Consider the following 21,081-nt stretch of genomic DNA (forward strand, 5'->3'; position numbering starts at 1 on the left):
GCTTCATATTTTTAATGAATTTTCATCTTGCATTGTCTTAAGTAGTCCAGAAATAGGCAGCTTAAAACTGTACATTCAATGTAATATTAAGAAAATGAAATATTCAATGTAATATTAAGAATTGCATTGCATGGTTGAAATTTATTTATTAATGTTTGTAGTGATAATTAAGAAGTGTATTTCGCTTGAAATAATATTTTTACCTTGAAGTATATTTAGCGGATTTTAATTTCTTTGGTAATATTTTTTAACAATAATGTAATTACCTTGAACTTGGATTGATAAAGTCTTATCTCATTTCTAAAAAACAAAATTAATTACACGATAACGATTCTTTACACGGGTAGACTGATCTGTTTTATTTTATTATTATTTTTTTTTATTAAAAAAAAACTTTCTTGTGATATTTCTTAATCAATCAGATATCATTTTGATGTCTTTCAAAATAATAAAAAAAAAAAATTATCTTTAGTAAAGTCCTTTATGAATTGTCTTTTTTATTTCTAAAACTTTTTGAAGCATTAGAGGGTTTAAGACTTAACTGATTTAAAAGATTTTTTTGATATCTGTTTAAAAAATTACAATCGTTTGTAAGTATGCATACAATTTTTCATACAACTTTTTATTTTTAATCTCTTTTATAATTAAAAAGAATATTTTAAAAATAAACGTGAGATCTTTTCAAATTTTACTGTAAATAATATGTTATGAAAAAAGGGGGATTTTTTTTGTTAAACAAATGATTCTGAAAATAAAGATTAAAAAAATTATAGGTGTGATCGTAATTAATTGCGAGAAATGAATGCGTATAGTTGCATTCAATTACTTGTTGATATTTTTTTAATCTGAATTAAGAGGAAAATTGTTAAGTATTACAAAAACAAAAAATAATTTTTTTAATAAAAAATTTTGTATTATACAGAATGTGCATTCAGGAATATTTTTCTAACTATATATATTCTGACATTGATAATAAAAAAACAGCTTATTTTATTTTATTCAATCATACAATTATTATATTAAGATTCTTTGCCAGGATTGGCATGACTTAAATTACTTGATTTAAATCATTATTTAAATTGCAATTTAATTAAATTTATATTTTTTAAAAAAAATTATTGATTAAAGAAACTGTGTTTTTTTTTCAAAGCAATTAATTATAACAAACTGAATCTTTTTTTAAAAAAATGAATTAATTTACCAATGAAATATTTTTTATTCAAGATAATTATTAAATGTTAGGTTGTGATTTTTTCATAAGTCTGATTTCAGTGATAATGAATATTTTTAGCAAGAAATAATATGATGAATGGAGATGCAAATTATTATATTTACTTGCATATCTTTTTCATTATTTCGTTAAAAAAAAAAACATTACATAGTTAAAATCAACAGTGTTTTTCACAAAAAAAAAAAAATCTATAAATTAAACAAACTGATTTTTCAAAAAATATTTATTAATCTAAATATATGGAATATTTTTATGTAATTAATAATAATATTATTTGAGTATGTTTTTTTAATGTCTTTTTTCATTGATAATGAAGGTTATTTGCTAAGAAATAATGAATTTATATATATCATTCAGCATAATAATTCTTCATATTTTTTATCTCTATTGACATTAATAAAAGAAGAACTGACATGGAAAAGAAATATATTTTAAGCTTTCTAATATTATTCTAATAATATTTTTATTTAAGATTATGGCAACTAAGTGGGGTGTAGTGAGTGCTGGTAAAATAAGCCATGACTTTGTAACTGCTGTACAAAGTATGCCTAAAGGAGATCATGAAGTATGTAATTTTAAAATGTTTTCTTTTTCAAATATTTAGATTGTATTTCTGTGTCAGAAAGAAGATACATTTTGAATGTAATTTTATTTCTAATTATTTAATTTTAATTAATGTATTTATATATATATAATATAGTAAAAAGTACAAAATAAGAACATATCAAGTAAAAAATTAAAATTTTGAGAATTATATATATATTGAATTTCTATTTTTNACTGCATTGATATATTTTGCTTCGGCTATATTAATGAAATATCAGAAAGCACTCTTTTTCGTGGATATAATTAAGTGAGCTCAAGACGAGATCATATTTTTACCTTATTTTGTTTTCCGGCATTTTAATTTTAATTTTTTAAATATTTTTTTGAAAATATTTTTTTATTAATAATTTTTCTTCCTCTCTTTAAATTTTTTTATTTTCCCTTTTTTTTTTGTTAGTTTTTTTTCTAACTTGTTTCTATACGTTTTTATTTATTTTATTTGCTGAAAACTGTACATAAATTTATATAGGGATATTTATTTTCAATATGATATACCTATCCTAGAGGATCTTAAACTACTTTGCCATCTATTAGAAGTCTTAATTTTTTTTAAAACTTGTCTCTTATAATATGCAGTGATACCAAAAAATTCTTATTTATACTTGTGCTTTTTTTTGGATTTTATATTTTAGTACAAATATAATTTCTGAGGTGTCAGAAAAGTAATATTAGAGAGTTATTAGGTGTAATACACTGATGCATTCAGTAGTGCATAAATCAGGTTTTCACACATTTTGACGAAGTTCCTGAAGACTAAAATATTATTTTTTCAATTTTTTTTATGGCTGTTCAACGTTGGTTATAATATAATACTTTTATGCATTTTTAAAAAGTCTCTATTCTTAGTTTATTGCAGTTGCTGCCAGAAATTTATCTTCTGCTAAAGAATTTGCCTCAAGTCATGACATTCCAAAAGCATATGGATCCTATGAAGAGCTAGCAAAAGATTCAGATATTGGTGACATATATTTATTACTATTACTTCTTATTTTAATTTTATATCATTTTTAGTCCCTAACAATAATTTTTATACTTTTGAAGAGGTTGTATATGTTGGCACTATCGCTTCACATCACTATGCTGTTGGAAAACTTATGCTTGAGAGTGGAAAGCACGTTTTGATGGAGAAACCCATGACCTTGAATGCAAAGCAAACAAAAAATCTCATAGAAATTTCAAGGAAACAGAAGCGATTTCTAATGGAGGTAATAACCATAATTAATATATTAAGATTAATTTTCTTCGGCTTCCAAAGTTTTCAGGTACGTTTTGTTATATTCATTGCATATCATTTTACTATGAAAGCACAAGAAACATACAAGTTTTTTATATTATTTATTTGACCCAGGAGTAGAATTATGTTTGCTGTTCTGTAATAAGATTTTTGATAATTCCTAATTTTCTGCAGATATTATCAAGATTGGAAAATTTTCACTAATTAAATTACACCTATTAAAATGCCATCTTTTTCTGAGAGCATTTGATTTTATAAACTACACTAGAAACAAAGAAAAGTTTCAAAATTAAACTTTGCTAATACACTAAAAAGCTAAATGGAATATTAAATTAGGCAGTGAAATATCCACTCGCTAACTATTGGCCACCGAAAATTTAAGACTGGTGAATACGTTTTGTCTTTTAAAATGTTGTGTTTCAAAAATCAAATGTTTTTTTTTTCAAAGTTGCAAGTTTGCATTAATGGGATGCAACTTTGGTAATCCTTCCAGACTGCTGGACTTGAAGTTTGCCAGAACTGATTTGATCAGAATTTTTATAAATGGGACTCCCTTACACAGTTTGACTGTAAAGTTACAATTCACAAATGATATTTTAGTGCCCAAAGGCTTATAAACATTAAGTGTTAAAAGCATGGGAACATTTCTGATATCTTAATTTTCTTATTTTATTAACTTTTGATGATGTTATTATTTATATTTTTTCTATTAAGTATGTTTAAAAAATTTCGGTTTCTGCATTCTTTTATGGTTTTTGTCACCAAAAGATTCTTTGGTCACCAAAACACTTCTGTTAACGTTATAAAGATAATAAATTTTTTCATGAAAATAATAGTGATCAAAAATTTTAGTCTGACTCGTACTCTAACTCTGACTAAAATCTCTGGCTAGTACCTAATTCTAAAGAATTGAAATTTCATACCCTGTATTGAATTTTGTATTATGCCCTGTATAATATTTTAATTTTATAGAATCTGTATTTGACATTTTATTAAAAAGCAGCATTTTTTAATTTATGAAAAGGCTTTAAATATTAGTATAGTATTTCATTTGCAAAATTTATCATTAAAAATTCAACATGGTTTTAAAGCTGAAATAAGTTTTTGTAACTTTCAATATTTCTTTTTCTATGTTGTAAAGTTCATTTTAAAATATCTAGCTCTTTTCTGACTTTACTTGAATTTTCTTTATTCAATGAGCGAGGATCATTACTATTGAATGATGATAGACATTCAATAACTTTTTCTAATTCATGAAAAAAATGTTTCAGTTATGTTCTTTTATATTTCCTGTTACATAAATTCTATAACTATTTGTTCTTTTTGTTTGCTATTTATATTATGTCAAAGCGTGAGAAAATAAAAAATTTTAATTATTCAGGCAAGAAAAATTAGTTTTTCATTTCTTTAAACAAATACTCTGCAAAAATTTGATTTTTGAATGATACATGATTGACAAAAAATAGCATTTTAACTGCACTTATCTTAGCCTGAACACAAAATTTTTGTAATATATTATGAAACAAAAACAAATTAATTAAAATTATTTTTATTTTGATTAATAATTGTAATGGAAAAGCAAAGTTTGGAAAAGGTACTAAATTGAAACATTGTATACATTTACCAACTTAACACATTGAAATGAAATGTATCTTAATAGATAATACAAGAAAATAACTATCTTACAATAATTATATTCAAAGTTTAGCTAAGGGTTATTTTTGTTTGCTCATAAAATTAAAAAAAAACCTTATGAAAGGAAAAAAAAAAACCTATTTTTATTATAATTCATATGGTGTTATTTTTTCTGGAGGGGGCACCCACCTGTAATGTAAGGGTTTTATTTATGCCCCTGCAAAATAAAATTTTGTAAAGGATCCCATTCTCAAAAGCAAAGTTAGTACTCTCACCTCCGTTTAATAAAGTCAATTTAGAAAAAAAATTGCATTAACAGAGTTGCCATAGAAAAAAAATGAACAAAATTGTTGCTTTTAGTAGCCTAAAGCAGGAAAATGGTTGCTGAAAACTATGAAAATAGTTGCCTAACTAAGAACAAAAAATGTTCAATAATAACACTAAAATTTTGTAAAAGACTTAATTATCATGTACGATGGTACATTTGGTCAAATTGGTGGCAAATATGATCATTTTTATATAAATTTTATTGCTCTAGCACTGAATTCTTATATAAAAAATTGTTATTTGCAGGAAATTAAATACTTTTAATAACTAGAATTTATTCAAAAAAATAATAATAATATTTTTTCATTAAAAAAAAACTTTTTCTAAAAAATTTTCCATTTTAACACTAATTGATTTAACAAATGTATGTGTAAGTATATTCTGAAAAGTGATTACTCTAATTCGAAATTCATGCATCGTAATATCGTATTAAATTTTTTTTCCTTCAAAATCAAGCAGAATTTTGTAGCAATAACTGTTAAAAAGGCTGTCAAGAAACAAAATATACTTAAAATGGAATCTGTGCAAATTGAGCGCATTAAAAAGTGAAGAATTGGAAAGAATTCAACATTTCAATGATTTTTAAATTTTTTTATTTTTTAAGAAAAAAAAATTCATTGTTTTCAAAAGCTCTTGCGGGTCGCAGGTTGTCAACCCTATTAATACTAAAAAATATCGCTCTGAGTACAGAAAAGTCTTTCAATAGTCTCCTTTTCTTGAAAATAGTTACTTTCTTAGCCTTTTCAGGCAAAAAAAGTTGCCAAAGTCGCCTCAGGCCGAAAATAGTTGCCTGTGGCAACCCTGCATTAATGATGTTTACTATATCACTACTTTGGTAGCATTAATAGTATAACCATTAGGGTTGGGACATAGAATGAAAGGATTTCTCTTCTGCTCTTGAAAGGATTTTTGAATCTAAAGGTGAAATGTTTAGTTTTGTATAGTTATTTAGAGTTATATGATTGGTGAAAAGTTTAATTGATATTTCCCCTTTTTATGGTTAAATGAAATAATAATTATATAATTTGTACTAAGTAACGTCAAATTGTTTTATAAAATTATTAATTCTTTTTGTTTAAGGCATTATGGAGCAGATTTTTTCCAGCTTACAAATTTTTCATGGATCTCATTAAAAGTGGTAAAATTGGGGATGTCGTGCACATAAGTGCCAACATCGGTAAGAACCTTCTTAAAAAAGAGAGGTTAATGAAGAAGGACCAGGGAGGTGGCTCTATCCTTGACCTTGGTGTTTACACTTTGAATGCTGTTACTATGATTTACGGTGGTGATAAACCCACAAAAGTTGCAGCAGTTGGTCATTTAAGTGAAGAAGGTTAGTCCAAATTATTTTGAAGGATGAAATTTAAATTGCAGGTAAATTATGAAAGCAGATATTCTTTATCACAAAGAATAATTTCTTTTAAAGTTTGTGTACACTTAGAATAAATAAAAAAATAGTCCTGTAGTTAACAATTTTTTTTTAAACTTACTGTCCCCATTAACAGCAGGGTTCAGTCTAGGAATAAAATGTACAAATTACAGAAACCATTCAGTTGGAATGGTCTGATTAGCAATAGAAAACATTTATAGTTTTTTGCCAGCAATTGATAAACTTTGCTATGAATTTTAAAACATTGTGGCACTCTTGTTTCCTAAGCAGAATGCAACAAACAATAGAGTCTTATTTTCTCTTAATTTTGTTTGGTTTATTTTCCAAATCGTTGGTCATTTTTGTAGCTCCTTATGTAAGCAAATTTATTTTAGAGGTCTTTTTCTAATTGTGAATTTTTTTTTTTTTTAATGTTTAAGCACTAAATAAAAATTCAGCTAACTTTGTGAACTTTTTATGAATAAATAAATGTTATTTTTTATTGTTTATTCAATGCAGCAATTTTATTGGAAAAAAATTTCGAATTACAAACAATTCTAATTCTTATGATTTGTTACAGATTAATGATTCTAATACTTCTCAAATTGTTTCAATTTTTCTTATATTCACAATAATTTTGTGTATTAATATAAAATATCTTCTGCGCCTGTTGTAATCCACGAAAAAGCTATTACAATCTATTTATAAGGAAGAAAGTATTTCTATTTGATTACAGAAGCTTTTCTCCATTTTGATTTTTAGGGTCATTCTTTGAATCAACCGAAATATTTTTCGTTCGGCATCAATTCTTACGGACTTATATTGTATAATCTTCTGAATCATTTCTTGATGTCTTACCAAAAACAAATCGCCATATTTGAAAAGAAATTGCCTAGATCAATCACTGATAATATCCTTCCATAAAATTAAAACTTGCTATTTTAATGATACTTATGAGTTGCTATAAGGAATAATATTTCAGTGCGGTAGTCAGGAAGAATCAGATATTAAAATTAAAAGAGGTTGCAGCACAGTAAGAGAATATGATGGAAGAGAATTCCAGTAAAATATACATTCCAATGGAGAAGCAAAAGTAATGGTAATGTTTGAAGTTACTCAAAGTGGCCGCAGAATTAGAAAATATCTGAAAATTTTCTTTAGATCCCCAATAGATATAAAATGAATTAGTTTGAGCATGGGTTCATTGGCAAGAGGAGGGTGTTATATGTTCATCTCAATAATTAGAAATTTCTTAAACCCTAACAATATTTCTGACAACTAAAGGAAATTTTTATGAATTATCATGGATGATTTATTTCCTTTATTTGTCAGAAATATTGTTAGGGTCTCATTTGTAACTTCGATTCATCGAAGTTAAATATAGGAAAGATATAATAACTCTTTAAGCAAATATTAGTCAACGTAAGAATTTTTTCCTTCTGTATGAAATTTAGAGAGCTATTGTGACTAAGTATTTTAATTTTACCCCTCTTAAAAAAATTGAGCTCCTGCAAGTCTGCTTTGCACATCTGTTTGGGGGTGCTTATTTCCCATATTTTTTTCAGAAGTTTTTTTCAAAAAATCGTGACCTAAATCATGAAAGCCTATTTAAATGAATGATTTTTCCCCCATTGTAACAAGGTATAAAAAAAACTTGCAAGATATTTCTTTAAAAATCCTTCATATTAAAAAATAAAGCACATCAGTTTTTCTCTGATTTTGTTTTCTCTCATCATTGTGATTGATTGCCAATGATTAATGATTTAATAAATACATCGATCAATGATTTAATAAATACAACTTTCTTTATCTCACTTCTACTGCTACGATATATCACATATATTGTTGAACTAAGGTGAATATTCTTCAAAATCCCAACCTAACATCATTATTTTGTAATGAAATTTTTTTTCTAGCTGTGTTATACATATTTATCACCCAAATTATGAAAATTATCATTTTTTACAAAGTACTTCAGGACTGTTTTTGTCTCTTTTTTTCTTTTTTTTTGGCTTAGGGTTAAAATAAAAAAAATTATTATTTGTTACATGTTTTTTAACAGTGTGCTGTCTTATGCTGATACTGAAAGTTTACTTTTAGTATTTTTATTAAATAAAGTTTTAAGCAGATGCTTTTTTGAAATTTTAGAAACTAAAAAATATTTTATTGCGGTTTATAACCTTTAAACTTTTACAATAATAAAAAAGTAAATGTTAGCAATAAATATCTCATGGGTTATTCCAGGTGTTGATATTATGCAAAGTACAAGCCTCTTATACACTAAGAATCGCACTGCAAATGTTACCTCAACTCTTCTTGCACCCTGCAATAATGAACTTGTCATAATTGGAACTAAAGGAATCATTAAGGTAAGAAAAATATTTTGTTATAGCATTGAAATTTTCTAGAATTTCCTTAGCATGTTTTGGAATATCTTAAACATTATGTGAATATTGAGTCTCGATTTTTGTTTTAGAAGATTTTGTTTTTACAGTAATCTACAGTTAAAATCTTGTGACTTATTTAAATTAATTTTATTTGTCAAAAATTTTTTTTTTTACTAGATCACGGTTTTCTTACTTTTATCATTTTGTAAATTTCATATTATCAATTGAGTTCTTAAAACAATTTTTCCAGATTTTACTTAAAATTAGAAAATATTCTTTTAAAAAGTACTTTTCTAAAATAAAAAGAAATTTTTTTGTCAGCATACTTGGTAACTAATAATTCTTTTAATATTATTTGGCTAAAATAGAAATTTAATTACAAAGAAATTTATTCATTTTATTTGAGAATTCTTCTGATTTGAATGAAATACTCCTGAATTTTGGTGTGATCTGCTTGAAAATGTACAAATCTCCTGATTATTATTATTATATCTTTTTAACATGCCTCAGTCATTTGCATAATGTCACTAATTTTTCTTCTTAAGAATATTTTCAGGGGGGAAAAAGTCAACATTTTATCTAAAACATTCATATCATGAAATTTTTTTGTATTGATATTTTCCTGATTTTTATTTTGAAATATTATTTCAGTTCATGTTTAAATATAGACTTTTTAATTCAAGCTAACAGATAATGCAGACTACTTGGATAAATAAAATAGATAATGCATGAAAAAATACATTGATACCAAAGTGGGGCAGAAATGTAAAAGATTCCAATAATCAATTAATAGTAACAGTTACTTGAACAGTAATCAATTACTTGTAATTGTGATTACTACTGTAGTCGTGGTTACAGGTAATCAAAATATATAATTACTAGTAAATACTATTGCATACTATATGTATCATTATATTATAGGGTAAACTAACCAGTGAAGGAACACTTAAGCTTCGCTTGCCTTTTAAAAAATCATATTAATTTCAAAATTCGTAATTTTAGTTAAATGACAGTGTCAACATATTTGTTACTAATTACAAATTACGTAAGAAACATGCCTGTTCCCTCACTGGTTAAAAGTTGTTTTTCGTNTTCACTGGGAAATCTATGCCCAGTAAAGGAACATGCCTGTTCCCTCACTGGTTAAAAGCTGTTTTTCGTATTTTTAACATACGTTTGATGCCGAACATCACTAAAGGTACAAGAAAATTAAAGTTTATCTTTTATTTTCACTAACTTAGAAAAAAAACTAGTAAAGGAACACTTGTCCCTTCACTGGTTTTTCATCGTTTGGTGATCCAGTGAATAAACAGCCCCTTATCTCAGTACTTTATAATGCTATGATGCTTTAAAAAAAATAAAATGTAACTTCAATAACTATATTTTGAATTCTCTTTTTCACAGTGAGAAAAAATAGAACTAATACATGCAATTAATTCCACTTTAAACATATAAATACAAACACTCACCTTATAATTGTTTCAATGAAACAAGGTGTTGCAGAGATAACAAATTCAAAATTTTTCTAGAGAAATCTATTTGACCAGGTAATCCAAAACTTTGCTAGACGACTTCCTATTGTTTGGCAGTAAGCTATTGTTACCAATCAATCTAAAGGAAAACTTTCAAATTCTTATTTTGAATCAATATATATGAAATGTTCCTTCACTGGTTGGTTTACCCTACATTACAGTTTGTATAATCATATATTTTGTAAGTATTTACTCACAACAACGTATGTAACTAAAATTTATGTACATGTAAAATTCATCTATTGATCTAAAATATATGTACAAACAATGTGTTTGCATTTGTATATACCCCGTGCTATCTTACTACATGACTGATGTGATACAGTTCAGCTTTCAGACACTGCTGTATTCAGTAGTGATCAAATTGGGTTTTTATACATTTTGACAAAGTTTCTGAGGACAACATATTATTTTTTCAATAAATCTTAGCATACCATTTTTAAAACTTTGCTATCTCATAGGTAGGCCATTCCTGATTTAAACCTTTTATTTTATGTATTATAAATCAAATTTTAATTATTTATTTCTTAAATAGGTAAAAAATCCATTCTGGTGTCCGACTGCTGTTGAAACAGCAGAAAAAACTCACGAGTTCCCGTTACCTGATGCTATACGGCCCTTTAACTGCACCAATAGTTCTGGTCTAAGATATGAAGCAATGGAAGTTAGAGAATGCCTACAGAAAGGTATAGTTATATTTTTAGGTTGTTTAAATATGTTCAAGTTATTTTAATGTTAGTAAATGTATAAGTTTTAATAGTATCTCAAAGAAAATAATTTGGAATTCAAACTATAATGAATTCATAAACAGTTTTTAATTTTGAGATAATAGTTTGCCTTGTTTGAATTTTTGCATTTAAAAATTGAAGGCATACACAACAAAACAAGTAGTATTTTAATGATACTCAATTAATACAGTAACTGTACTAAAATGAATACAGTATCTGTAATTCATTAATAATTTTACAAACATATAGTCACATTTTTGTGTCTAATTAATGAAATGATTTTTTTCTTCAGAAACTATTTGGTTCAATTAAATAGCGATTTGAGTTTGAGAAAACTTTAAAGGGCTAATTAATGTATTTCAGAACAATAGTATGCTTATAGGGCATTGAAAATTTGATTAAATGAAATTTTATCAACTAGTCAAAATTTACAACAAAAAAAAAGTCTTCTAAACAGACATAAAATTACATGTTTATTATATATATATCAATTATAAATATTTTAAAAGCATGGTTATAAAAGTCTTAGATATCTTTAGCATAATACTCAAAAAATTTCTTTATCTACATTATGTTTCTTAATTCATAAACTACTTTGTGTCTTTTAGGCAATAAAATAGTTTAATGAGTTTACATCTACTGCAAGTGAGATAATAATTCATAAATTACTTTCATCCATCAATTTTAGCATTGGCTAAAATTTAGTTGTAGTTCTAATAATAGTTTTTATCTATAAAACTAAAACAAATTTTTAACTAATTTTATTTTCTTTAAAAAATTTATGAACTCTCGAATTTATTTAAAATTAGTTCATTTTATAAGCTTGACCTACAGAAGTCATATTTAACTGTGGTAATTATTATAGTAAAAACAAATCGTCTATAAATTGTTTAGTAGTTGCAAATATATTATAAAATGACTTAGTATTTAAATGTATACTGTATTTTTCTTTTTAAATAATAAAAAATAGGGTGTAAAATTATTGGGATCATTATATATTCTAGTAGTTTCTATAGCCCTGGATTCGTGGGAAATTTTCCTTTAGGCTAGTTTGGCTGGTTGTTACAAATTCTGCTGACATTAAATATCCTGAGTGATAGACGAATTATAAATTAGTATCTCCTTGCCACAAGGCTAACCATGGGAGGTTTTTAATGAAAGGAGAAGGAGCCAGGTTTGAATCCTAGTGGTGGCTTGCTCTGACCACAGTACTGACATTAAATATTCTGAGTGATAGACAGATGATGAATCAGTATCTCCTTGCCATTAAGCTAATAATGGGAGGTTTTTAATGTTTTCTCTCCGTGCAATACAAATCCTCCAAGATGTTAGTTTTTCCCAATGCTTGATACAATAGTTCCTTTGTCTTCTGAGTTAGGTTCAAAATTACAAGATTATGGAGTTGAACGTTGTTTGTTGTAAACTCAGAATTGGGTTGACTGTTCAGCGCTGATTATAAAATAAAGTATATCTCACTTTTACAAATACATTTTAAAGATAGTAATAACTATATCATCCTTCTTGAATAATGATATTTATTTTGGTTTTAAAAAATCTGGATCTATAATTATTACAGACTTCTTCACGATTAATTCATTCAAATATTAACAAATTTATTATACTTCAAATGCTGTATTTATTTGGTTTCAAAAAATAATTTAAATTTTAGGAAAACTGGAGAGTTCTATTTTGCCTCTTAAAGATTCAGAAACTCATGCAGAATTAATGGATGAAATCCGTCACCAAATTGGTTTTTATTTTGATGAAGATTAAATATATTTTACCTATAGTGTGTTTGAAGCTCCATGTTAGCTCCAGATATTTTTAATGTTGTAAAAATATAGATATGTTTCTTACATCTTGTTTTAATATTTTCCTTTAAAGATTAAGTATGTTTTACAAAAAGCAAAAGTATTTGTATACCGTAAACCAGGGCGAGTCTACCCAAAGCCTCCTAGATAGGGTGAACAAGCCTTCAAGTAGGAATCGTGACGTCACGCACAGGGGGTAACATGGTAGAAAAGAACGTCTTGCTTTTTCTTTCGTTCATATTAATAATTTTGGGTCTCCCTTGTATGTCAGAAGTTTTTTTTTAAAGACCTAAATTTAAAGTGATAGTTTAAATTAAGGTAACTAACTTAACTGAAGTAAAATGTTTACTTGAAAAAAACTTAGATATTTAAGTATGTATTTTGTTATATTAAGGTAAAATAAGAAAATTTTATAATTTTGTTTTGCTTTAGTTTCAATGGCAAANATTATAAAATAACATTTTTTTCTGATTATTGTTGATAAAAATAAATTAAAATTAATATAAATTTACAATTAAATAATTAATAAATAATAATAATTAAAGATTATTAACAAAATCGAAATTCAAACATTGGGAATCATGAAAAATCCTTTTCCCATTCTTTTGCGAGGTGTGATTTTTCTTACAATGTTTTCTCGTTGAATGAGCTCTCGATCTTCGACAGTTGGCCATCGCCAAGCTTTCAGTGTACGTTCCATAAAGGAAACTAATACACCTTCAGGATTCATGTCAATTATCTGACCTGGTGAAAGAACTTCATCGAATCGCTTTATAATCACAAAATTGTTGTTTTCCAATGTAATATTCTCGTCAACTTGGCCAGAATCTTTTTGTTCAGGAGCGACTTCTTCTGAAGATGAGAAATTGTAACTAACATTTTGAGCTGCCTTTCTGCGCCGTTTATTTTGGGGAGAATCTTTCAGTCTAAGAGCGACTTCTTCGCCTGAAGATGTGTCAATAGAAATTACGCCTTGTGCTTTTTTTTAACCCGCTTCTTTCGTGAAGAACCTTTTTTTTTTAGGAACGACTTCTTCATCTGAAAAGGTGACATCAGAAGTCCCCTTTTTGACTTTCTTTTTGCTGCCCTTCTTCTGCAAATTTTTGGGTTTTTTTCACAGCTGCTTCGACATCTTCAGCCCGAATACTTTTTCCTGGGGCTACTTCCAATTTTCGCTTGCGTCTAGAAACTGGTTTAATTCCTAAATTGATTTCCTCTATCTTCTTAATGAATGCCTCACTTACAAGGTTTTTATCTGGATCAGAAGAAGGACAAACTCGCGTTAAAACTTCAATTTTATTCAGCGGATAAATACCAGCTTTGCGAAAACCTGATATCAAATTTTTAGCCGCATTTGGAGATAACAATCGCATGGCTGAGTTCAGTAAACTAGCTATTCTATCTTGGGGCAAAACTGAAAATTTTCTACCTTCATCTGTTTCTTTCCACTCGGTCCAAATTTTTCTCCACGCTATTTTTAAAGGGCGAAAAAAAGCGACGTCCAGAGGTTGAGTAGCATGTGTCGTGTTTGGAGGGAGGCAGATAAATGCAACATTATTTTTCTCACAGTACTTCAATATTTTCAAACTAATATGACTGCTCAGATTATCGCCAATAATGATTTTTTTCCATCAAGTTTTCGCAGTCAAGGAACCAAGAGAGAGAAAAACCAGTCTTCTAAAGTTACGCCGTCAAACCATCCATGATCTGTCCTGCCATATCGTGCTCCTTGGGGACCATTATCTGTCCACGTGCTCCATAAGTTTTGAGACTTGAAAACTATGTACGGTGGTAATAATTCTCCTGCTGCATCCCAAGAAAACATTACAGAAGTACTTGCTTTGCTGCTGTCTCTAATAAGTTCTGGGTACTTTGTTCCTCTGCAACATAAAATTTTCTTTCTCCCAGGATCGTCAGAAATGTTTGTTTCGTCGTAGTTCCAGATATTTTCTGGTGGGACTCCTTCAAGCTGAGTACCCAAGTTTTCAAAATATTTTTCATAATCCTCAACTGATACAGAAGCCCGGGCTCTAGATATGTTACAGGCGAATCTAAAAAAATTAATTTTTGGAAATTAGAAAGGTTTACAGATTAAAGATTTATTAACGTTCAAATGAAATTTTACCTCTGAGACACTTTTTTATGTCTGCTTAAAAATCTATGCACCCAATCTTCTCCAGGCAAATTTTTTTTGAATTTTAGGACTGTGCGATTTTGAATAACCTTGCACTATATAGCGAAAGTCGTCAATAGACACTGGAAAGCCATTATCTGACAAAATTATCAAATGAGCTGCGAACATATCCTCTTCTTCCTCAGTAAAAATCGTCTGCCCGCCAGTGTTTTTATGCTCTTCTGGTTCCCGGTGACAATATTTTGAAAGAGTTTTTCTCGTTATTTTCAATTCGGCTGGGGCATCTTGAATTGTTATTTGTTCGTCTTTTATACTTTGGATAGCTTTTTCCATCTCAGGTGGCATTTTTTTGTAACATTTAAATCCATTTGTTTTGCGAGTATAATTTCGAATCATCTGTAATAATAAATAATAATTTATTTAACTTGCATTAAATAAAAAAAGTTAATTTTGTAATATAAAAATTGAAAAAATAGGTAAAATAAACATATTTTATATTTACATTTATATTTAACCTATAAATTTTCTTATTAATGATAAATTTATCAATGCAGAATTAAAATAATATACTCAAATTCATTTAAAATGACTTAATTTTAATATAAACAAAGTTCTAAATTATATTATTATGCTTTATTAAAACTAAATACGAATGGGTAGACTTGCCTCGCGAATTCTGGCTTTTTGTTTACAACAGCAAAACTTACATTCTTTTTGTTTGTTTTTTCATATAAAATTAATGTAATCTTAGTCTTAGATAAGTTTATCAATTAACCGAATTGAAAATAGTAATAATAATATACTTACAGAGCACCAACTAAAAGTTTGCTGATTTTCAATACAAATCTCTCAAAAGACGTTTGAACAGGTCGGTTAAAAAGACACCAAATAAATAAAAACAGATCAAACTACTACAGCGCCATTTTCCTTAGAGTCTGAACTAAGTTCTCCGTCGGTAAAATTTTTTTTATTTGCAATTTAAAATAGTGAAAATTAAATAAAACTAAATTGGGTAGACTCGCCCCGGTTTACGGTACTCCATTTCAAACCCGAAACAAATTATATAACTATCTGCATTTGATTTGAAAAGAACTTTCCAAGGATATCAAAAGACAAACAACAATTGCTAAAAAATGCGAAAATGATCTTTAGTTGATGTATATGAATAACAGAACTAATCTTGTTCTGGGGAGAATAATATCAGTCAAACATTTAAGTGAAAAAAAAATATTTTATTATTATTTTGCACCAGTTCTAAGCCTCTTTCCCCCCCTTTTTTTTTATCTAATACTAAAATCACAGATTATTCAAGGTACAAAATTAAATAAATTTATAACAGACAACAAACGTACAATACAATAAATAATAATCAATATTTTCTAGAACAAGAGCCACAGCAGGATTCTCACAGCAGTTTAACTTTTATATCACGCATACTTTGCAGTTTAGCAAGTGCAAGGTATATTCTTTTTTTAGAAAAAAATATAAGTGTGAAGTGGAAGAATGATTTTATTTCATTTAAAAATTTCTCTTCTTCAGTAGCCTGTGTATAAGACACCAGCTATGCACTACCTTGGGGTCAACTGCCTGCTACTAACTTAAGATGAAAAAAGGATGTAAAATAACAAAATCAAAAAATGGTTCTGGAAAAAAAAGTTAAACACATTTCTGTTACACTACTAATTCAGCATTAATTTGTTCTTCAGAGTAAATCAGAACAATAAAGAAGAGATAATTTTTTTCTCTCTCCACTCCCTTTAATTTAAAACATGTTTTGGACATCTATTTTTTTTAAAAAAAATTTCTTTTCTAGTGAATGAAATTTTAAATACAAAGATTTTTTTTCAAAATCTTGTGTTTGTATAAACGTTGTACGTACTATACTAAAAAAAAAATTAGGAATATTAAAACAATTAAGAATCCTGGAATAGTTTTTATATTCAAATGACGGTGACAATCGATTTGCTTAACAAAAATTACACATTGGTTGGAAATAAAATAATACTTAATAATGTTAATGATCAGGAATAAATAGAGTAATTAACATTATAGAAGGTACGATTGAGGATAAAAACTATTTTGAAATAGTTTCATTTTAATTATTTATCATTTAATTATGAGGCACTCCTACCATTGCTATTAAAATATAGAGCTCTAAAAAAGTGGGCTAGGTGCTTGGCCATGTTTAGGGGTGTGTGCCACACAATTTTAACCACAGTCAGATGATGTGAACAGCGCCTGAGCTGGTACCCCACTCTCTAAACTTCTGCACCACAACCAACAAGAGGGCTTTTAGCCATAACAAATTTTACATGCACGTTGCTGTGTATACATGCTGACTGTTTTGTTGGTCGCTAGGATTGAACTCACTACCTGAGTATCACCTTAACTGATTATACCACCATAGCACAAGTATAGGTGTACATATAAAGCTAAACTAAAAAGTAAGGAGAAAAGTAAATTGCTTACTGGCATCTCGAAATTTGGGAAGCCACTTTTGACGAATAACAGGAAGAAGATTAAAATAAATTTTTGATTCATCAGGATTTTTCCAAAAACCATGGAATATGTTAAAATATGATTACATGTTTATAATTCCCATTTTCTGCATCTTCTGTGTTTCTAACCAAGACTCTTGTTCTGCAGTCAAAACAGGAACCTATTTATAATAAAAGAACAAAATGTTTCAGTTACCTTTAAAAAATTACACCTGAAAAGAATCTGATTCAATAAAAATTCAAATAAGTTTTTACAATAACAGTGGTCACCATAACAAAAAAAAATAATAATAACAATAAGCAAAATTAGTACCTTCACAAAAATATCTCAAGTAAAATTTAAACCATCACAAAAAAATAATAAAATAATTTTGTGATAAAATATATTTCAGATAACATTATTCTCTTTCACAAAAACTTACGAATGTGGTAAAATTATTACAAAAAAATTTAATGTAAATAAAATTTTTCACATAAATAGGCACCCATATTGAAATTCTGGATTGGTATGAGTCAAAAGATTTAAAGACAAGTTTATAACAGAACTTCTACCATCTTAGCTCATAGCATCTTCATTTCCAATTAATAATTATACAGGCTGTTTTATTAAAAAATAATAGTAACTTAATATAGATTGCTTTGTATACAAACTGTTCCGTTAAAAAATAGTGATGATACTACTTAAGCAACTATGTCTATAAATTAATTGTCTATTAAATCTCATATATATTTAGGACATATGTCTCATATATATTTGTTACATTCCTGAAAACAAACTTGTTTTATTGTTCTGAAGATGGAATGATGTATGTTAACAAGAAAATTTCAAAACAAATTTAAGTAACTGGATAGGGTTTAAATAGAAAACATTAACTGTACATCTGTGCACATGAAATATTAATTTTAAACATAGTATAAAAATAATTGTTTTTAAATTTTATTTTATAATAAAGTAAATTATTACACAGTAGGGAACCGATTATCCGGAATGATCGGGACCATCGCTATTCCGGATAACTGATTTTTCCGGTTTTCTGAATCGCTACAAAAAGCCGTTTTTTTTATTGTAAAACTCAACTAAAAAAAATATATTTGAAAATAATCTTAAAAAGAAGAAAAAACAATGAAGTAATACACTAATGATTATTTCCAAAATGATGGTAAGGTAAACATCTTTCAAAAAAGAAAGAAAAATCTTGAAATCTTATGAGGAATGAAACATTTTTTTTCTTTAAAAAAAATGGCGGGAAAATTTATCGAATTTCATTCCGGTTTCTTGGTTTTCCGATTTCCGGATAACGGGTTCTGTACTGTATTAATGCCTGAAAAGAAAAAAAAACAAGAACAACTTAAAACAAAGTCCTTGAGTAAAATGAATAAAAACTGCGATTGATATGAATTCAACTGATCTCAATAGATACGAAAATTATACTAACCAACAGCAGCGTCTCTGCATTTTCGATACAAAACAAGAGAGCTTCTCTGCAATTTTGGCACATAACAAGCAAATGCTGCACTCAAACGGCTAATACTCAGCAAATATTTTGTAACTGTATCAGTGTTTATTGCATAACCCTTCAATATTTGAGTTTCGTGCAAAATACATTATTCGTGCAGTAAACTAATGCTGAAATGCAAAGACAAATAATTTTTTTATAAAACCTTGATAAAGTCTTATAAAAATTTCTTTTATAAGACCTTTTATATATTTTTTAAAGTTATTGTTAATTAAAATAGTAATACAATGTCTCTATAAGGTAAAAATATTTTCTAAAAACTAAGAAAAGTCTGTTGAAGAATTCTTGTTGAAGAAAACCAGTAGTACATATTACCAGAATTAATTAAGCATCGGTATATGACGATTTCCCATCAACCTCATGAAGGAATAAAATAGTCTATTAACATTAAGTCTGTCCCCAATAATAAGGCAATGTTATAATTAAAATGTATCATTGTTTCTTCAGTTCCCACTGACAACAAGATTATGTGGAAAATTGAATTATTTAACAATTATACAACATGTTTTGAATAATATTGATACATAACACAGTAAAATAATAAAACACTTATTTATTTAATGAAATGTTTAAAGAGGTGGGATTAGTGTGCAAGATTCTGTTTAAATTCTCCTGAAACTTGATCTGCGCAGACAGCAGCCTCATCTTTAACATGTGTTCTTCCACGTCCCTCTCCTCTTTACTCTTTAAAACTTGAATTTGCGCAGACCGCAGCCTCATCTTTAACATGTGTTCTTCCACGTCCCTCTCCTCTTTACTCTTTAAAACTTGAATTTCCAATCTGTATTTTTCTTCAATAGAAGAAGCAGCCTTTTGGGCTGCAGAGGGGGCATATTTTTTCCTCTGCTTTCTGAACATGGAATAGGTGGCTTTTAAACTGGCTTTTGCAGGAGTTTCCTCCGTTCCTGCCACTGGTGTTGGAGGACATGGCGTTACGGTCACACCATTCTGTGATTCTTGATCCTGTAATATTCAAAGTAAATTTGACACAGTGTTAAATTATGTGAAAATTAAATGTAGATACATAGTTTATTTTCTAGTGATTTGTTAAGATATTCATCAACACATGATTTATTTTCGTTATGATTTATAGTAATGTAGAGATTAATAACTGTTTTTTAAATATCTATAAAATATTTTAAAAAGCAAATTAATTCTATTTTTGTTCCACTTTTTCTTTCACATTAGATTGATTTATTCACTAATTTGAAACACTGTGACAAATAGCCAAAATTTGAATAGCAATTTCTTTCAATATTAGAAAATTAATACTTTTCCTTGAAACGGTACTGAACTAAATAAATCAACTTGGTTTAAATTCGAGTAAGTAATAAAATTTTTGTTTGAGAAGCATTATATGAGTTACATAATAAAATGAGAGTAACAATGTATTGGTAAAAATGTTAGAAAACTTTAATATAAATAACAAATCTGACAAACTAAAAAAAAAATTATGATTTAAAGGGGACTGCTACCCTTACACGCAGCAGAAAAGGGTGTAAAATCCACGCAACATATTAAAATTGTTCCCAAAATAAAACATCCTTTTTTATCTTTTTTGGATATCTCTTTTTTCACTTGAAAATTACAAGCCCACTACTTTTAATTATTTCAGTCAAAATTTAACTTGTCCGCAATTAGCATTATAGTTTTCCATTCTTGTAACAAGTATTTACAAAATGAATGGAAAATAATAGCATAAAACAAATCAAATTTAAAAGAAATTTTCTAAATAATTCTTTTGTATGAAATAAACACAAAAGCAGCAAATAAATGAATTATATACATTGCAAAGCCTTTTAGTTTTAGCATTAAAGTACATGAATGACTGATTCAATATATATTACAGTGCCAAGGACAGCTTTTAAGTTTTTACAAAGTCTGAGCCATAAATAAATTGGTTTAGAAAAGAATGATTTCACAGCCCCAACATATTTCAAGGTAAAACAAAAACTGAATAGTCAATGAAATTTTCCTTAGATGCTGAAAACCTTAGCTGCGCCATTGAAATTAAGCAATGCAAATATATTATACATATGTAGCATAATAATTACGAGGCATAATTATTTAAT

The 21,081-nt window shown here is 27.4% G+C and overlaps 2 protein-coding genes across 4 annotated transcripts in view; one reads left to right on the forward strand and one right to left on the reverse strand.

Annotated features, from left to right (window-relative positions):
- Window positions 1-21,081, reverse strand: part of LOC107456422 (serine/threonine-protein phosphatase CPPED1) — a gene marked incomplete in the record, with an annotated part of 41,397 nt that overhangs the window by 12,834 nt on the left and 7,482 nt on the right.
- On the forward strand, window positions 81-12,905 carry LOC107456420 (trans-1,2-dihydrobenzene-1,2-diol dehydrogenase). Of its 3 annotated transcripts, none has more exons than XM_043051251.2 (8): window positions 81-237; window positions 1,704-1,796; window positions 2,684-2,795; window positions 2,879-3,042; window positions 6,114-6,366; window positions 8,647-8,771; window positions 10,857-11,007; window positions 12,719-12,905. In XM_043051251.2, the coding sequence occupies exons 2-8, from the start codon at window positions 1,707-1,709 to the stop codon at window positions 12,820-12,822; spliced, it is 999 nt and encodes a 332-aa protein (XP_042907185.1). In that variant the 5' UTR covers window positions 81-237; window positions 1,704-1,706; the 3' UTR covers window positions 12,823-12,905. The 3 variants fall into 3 exon arrangements, with proteins under 3 accessions (XP_042907185.1, XP_042907186.1, XP_042907187.1); XM_043051252.2 differs by having other exon boundaries at window positions 87-590; XM_043051253.2 differs by having other exon boundaries at window positions 87-343.

The sequence above is a fragment of the Parasteatoda tepidariorum genome, chromosome 8 (genome assembly GCF_043381705.1).
Source record: "Parasteatoda tepidariorum isolate YZ-2023 chromosome 8, CAS_Ptep_4.0, whole genome shotgun sequence".
NCBI lineage: Eukaryota > Metazoa > Arthropoda > Arachnida > Araneae > Theridiidae > Parasteatoda > Parasteatoda tepidariorum.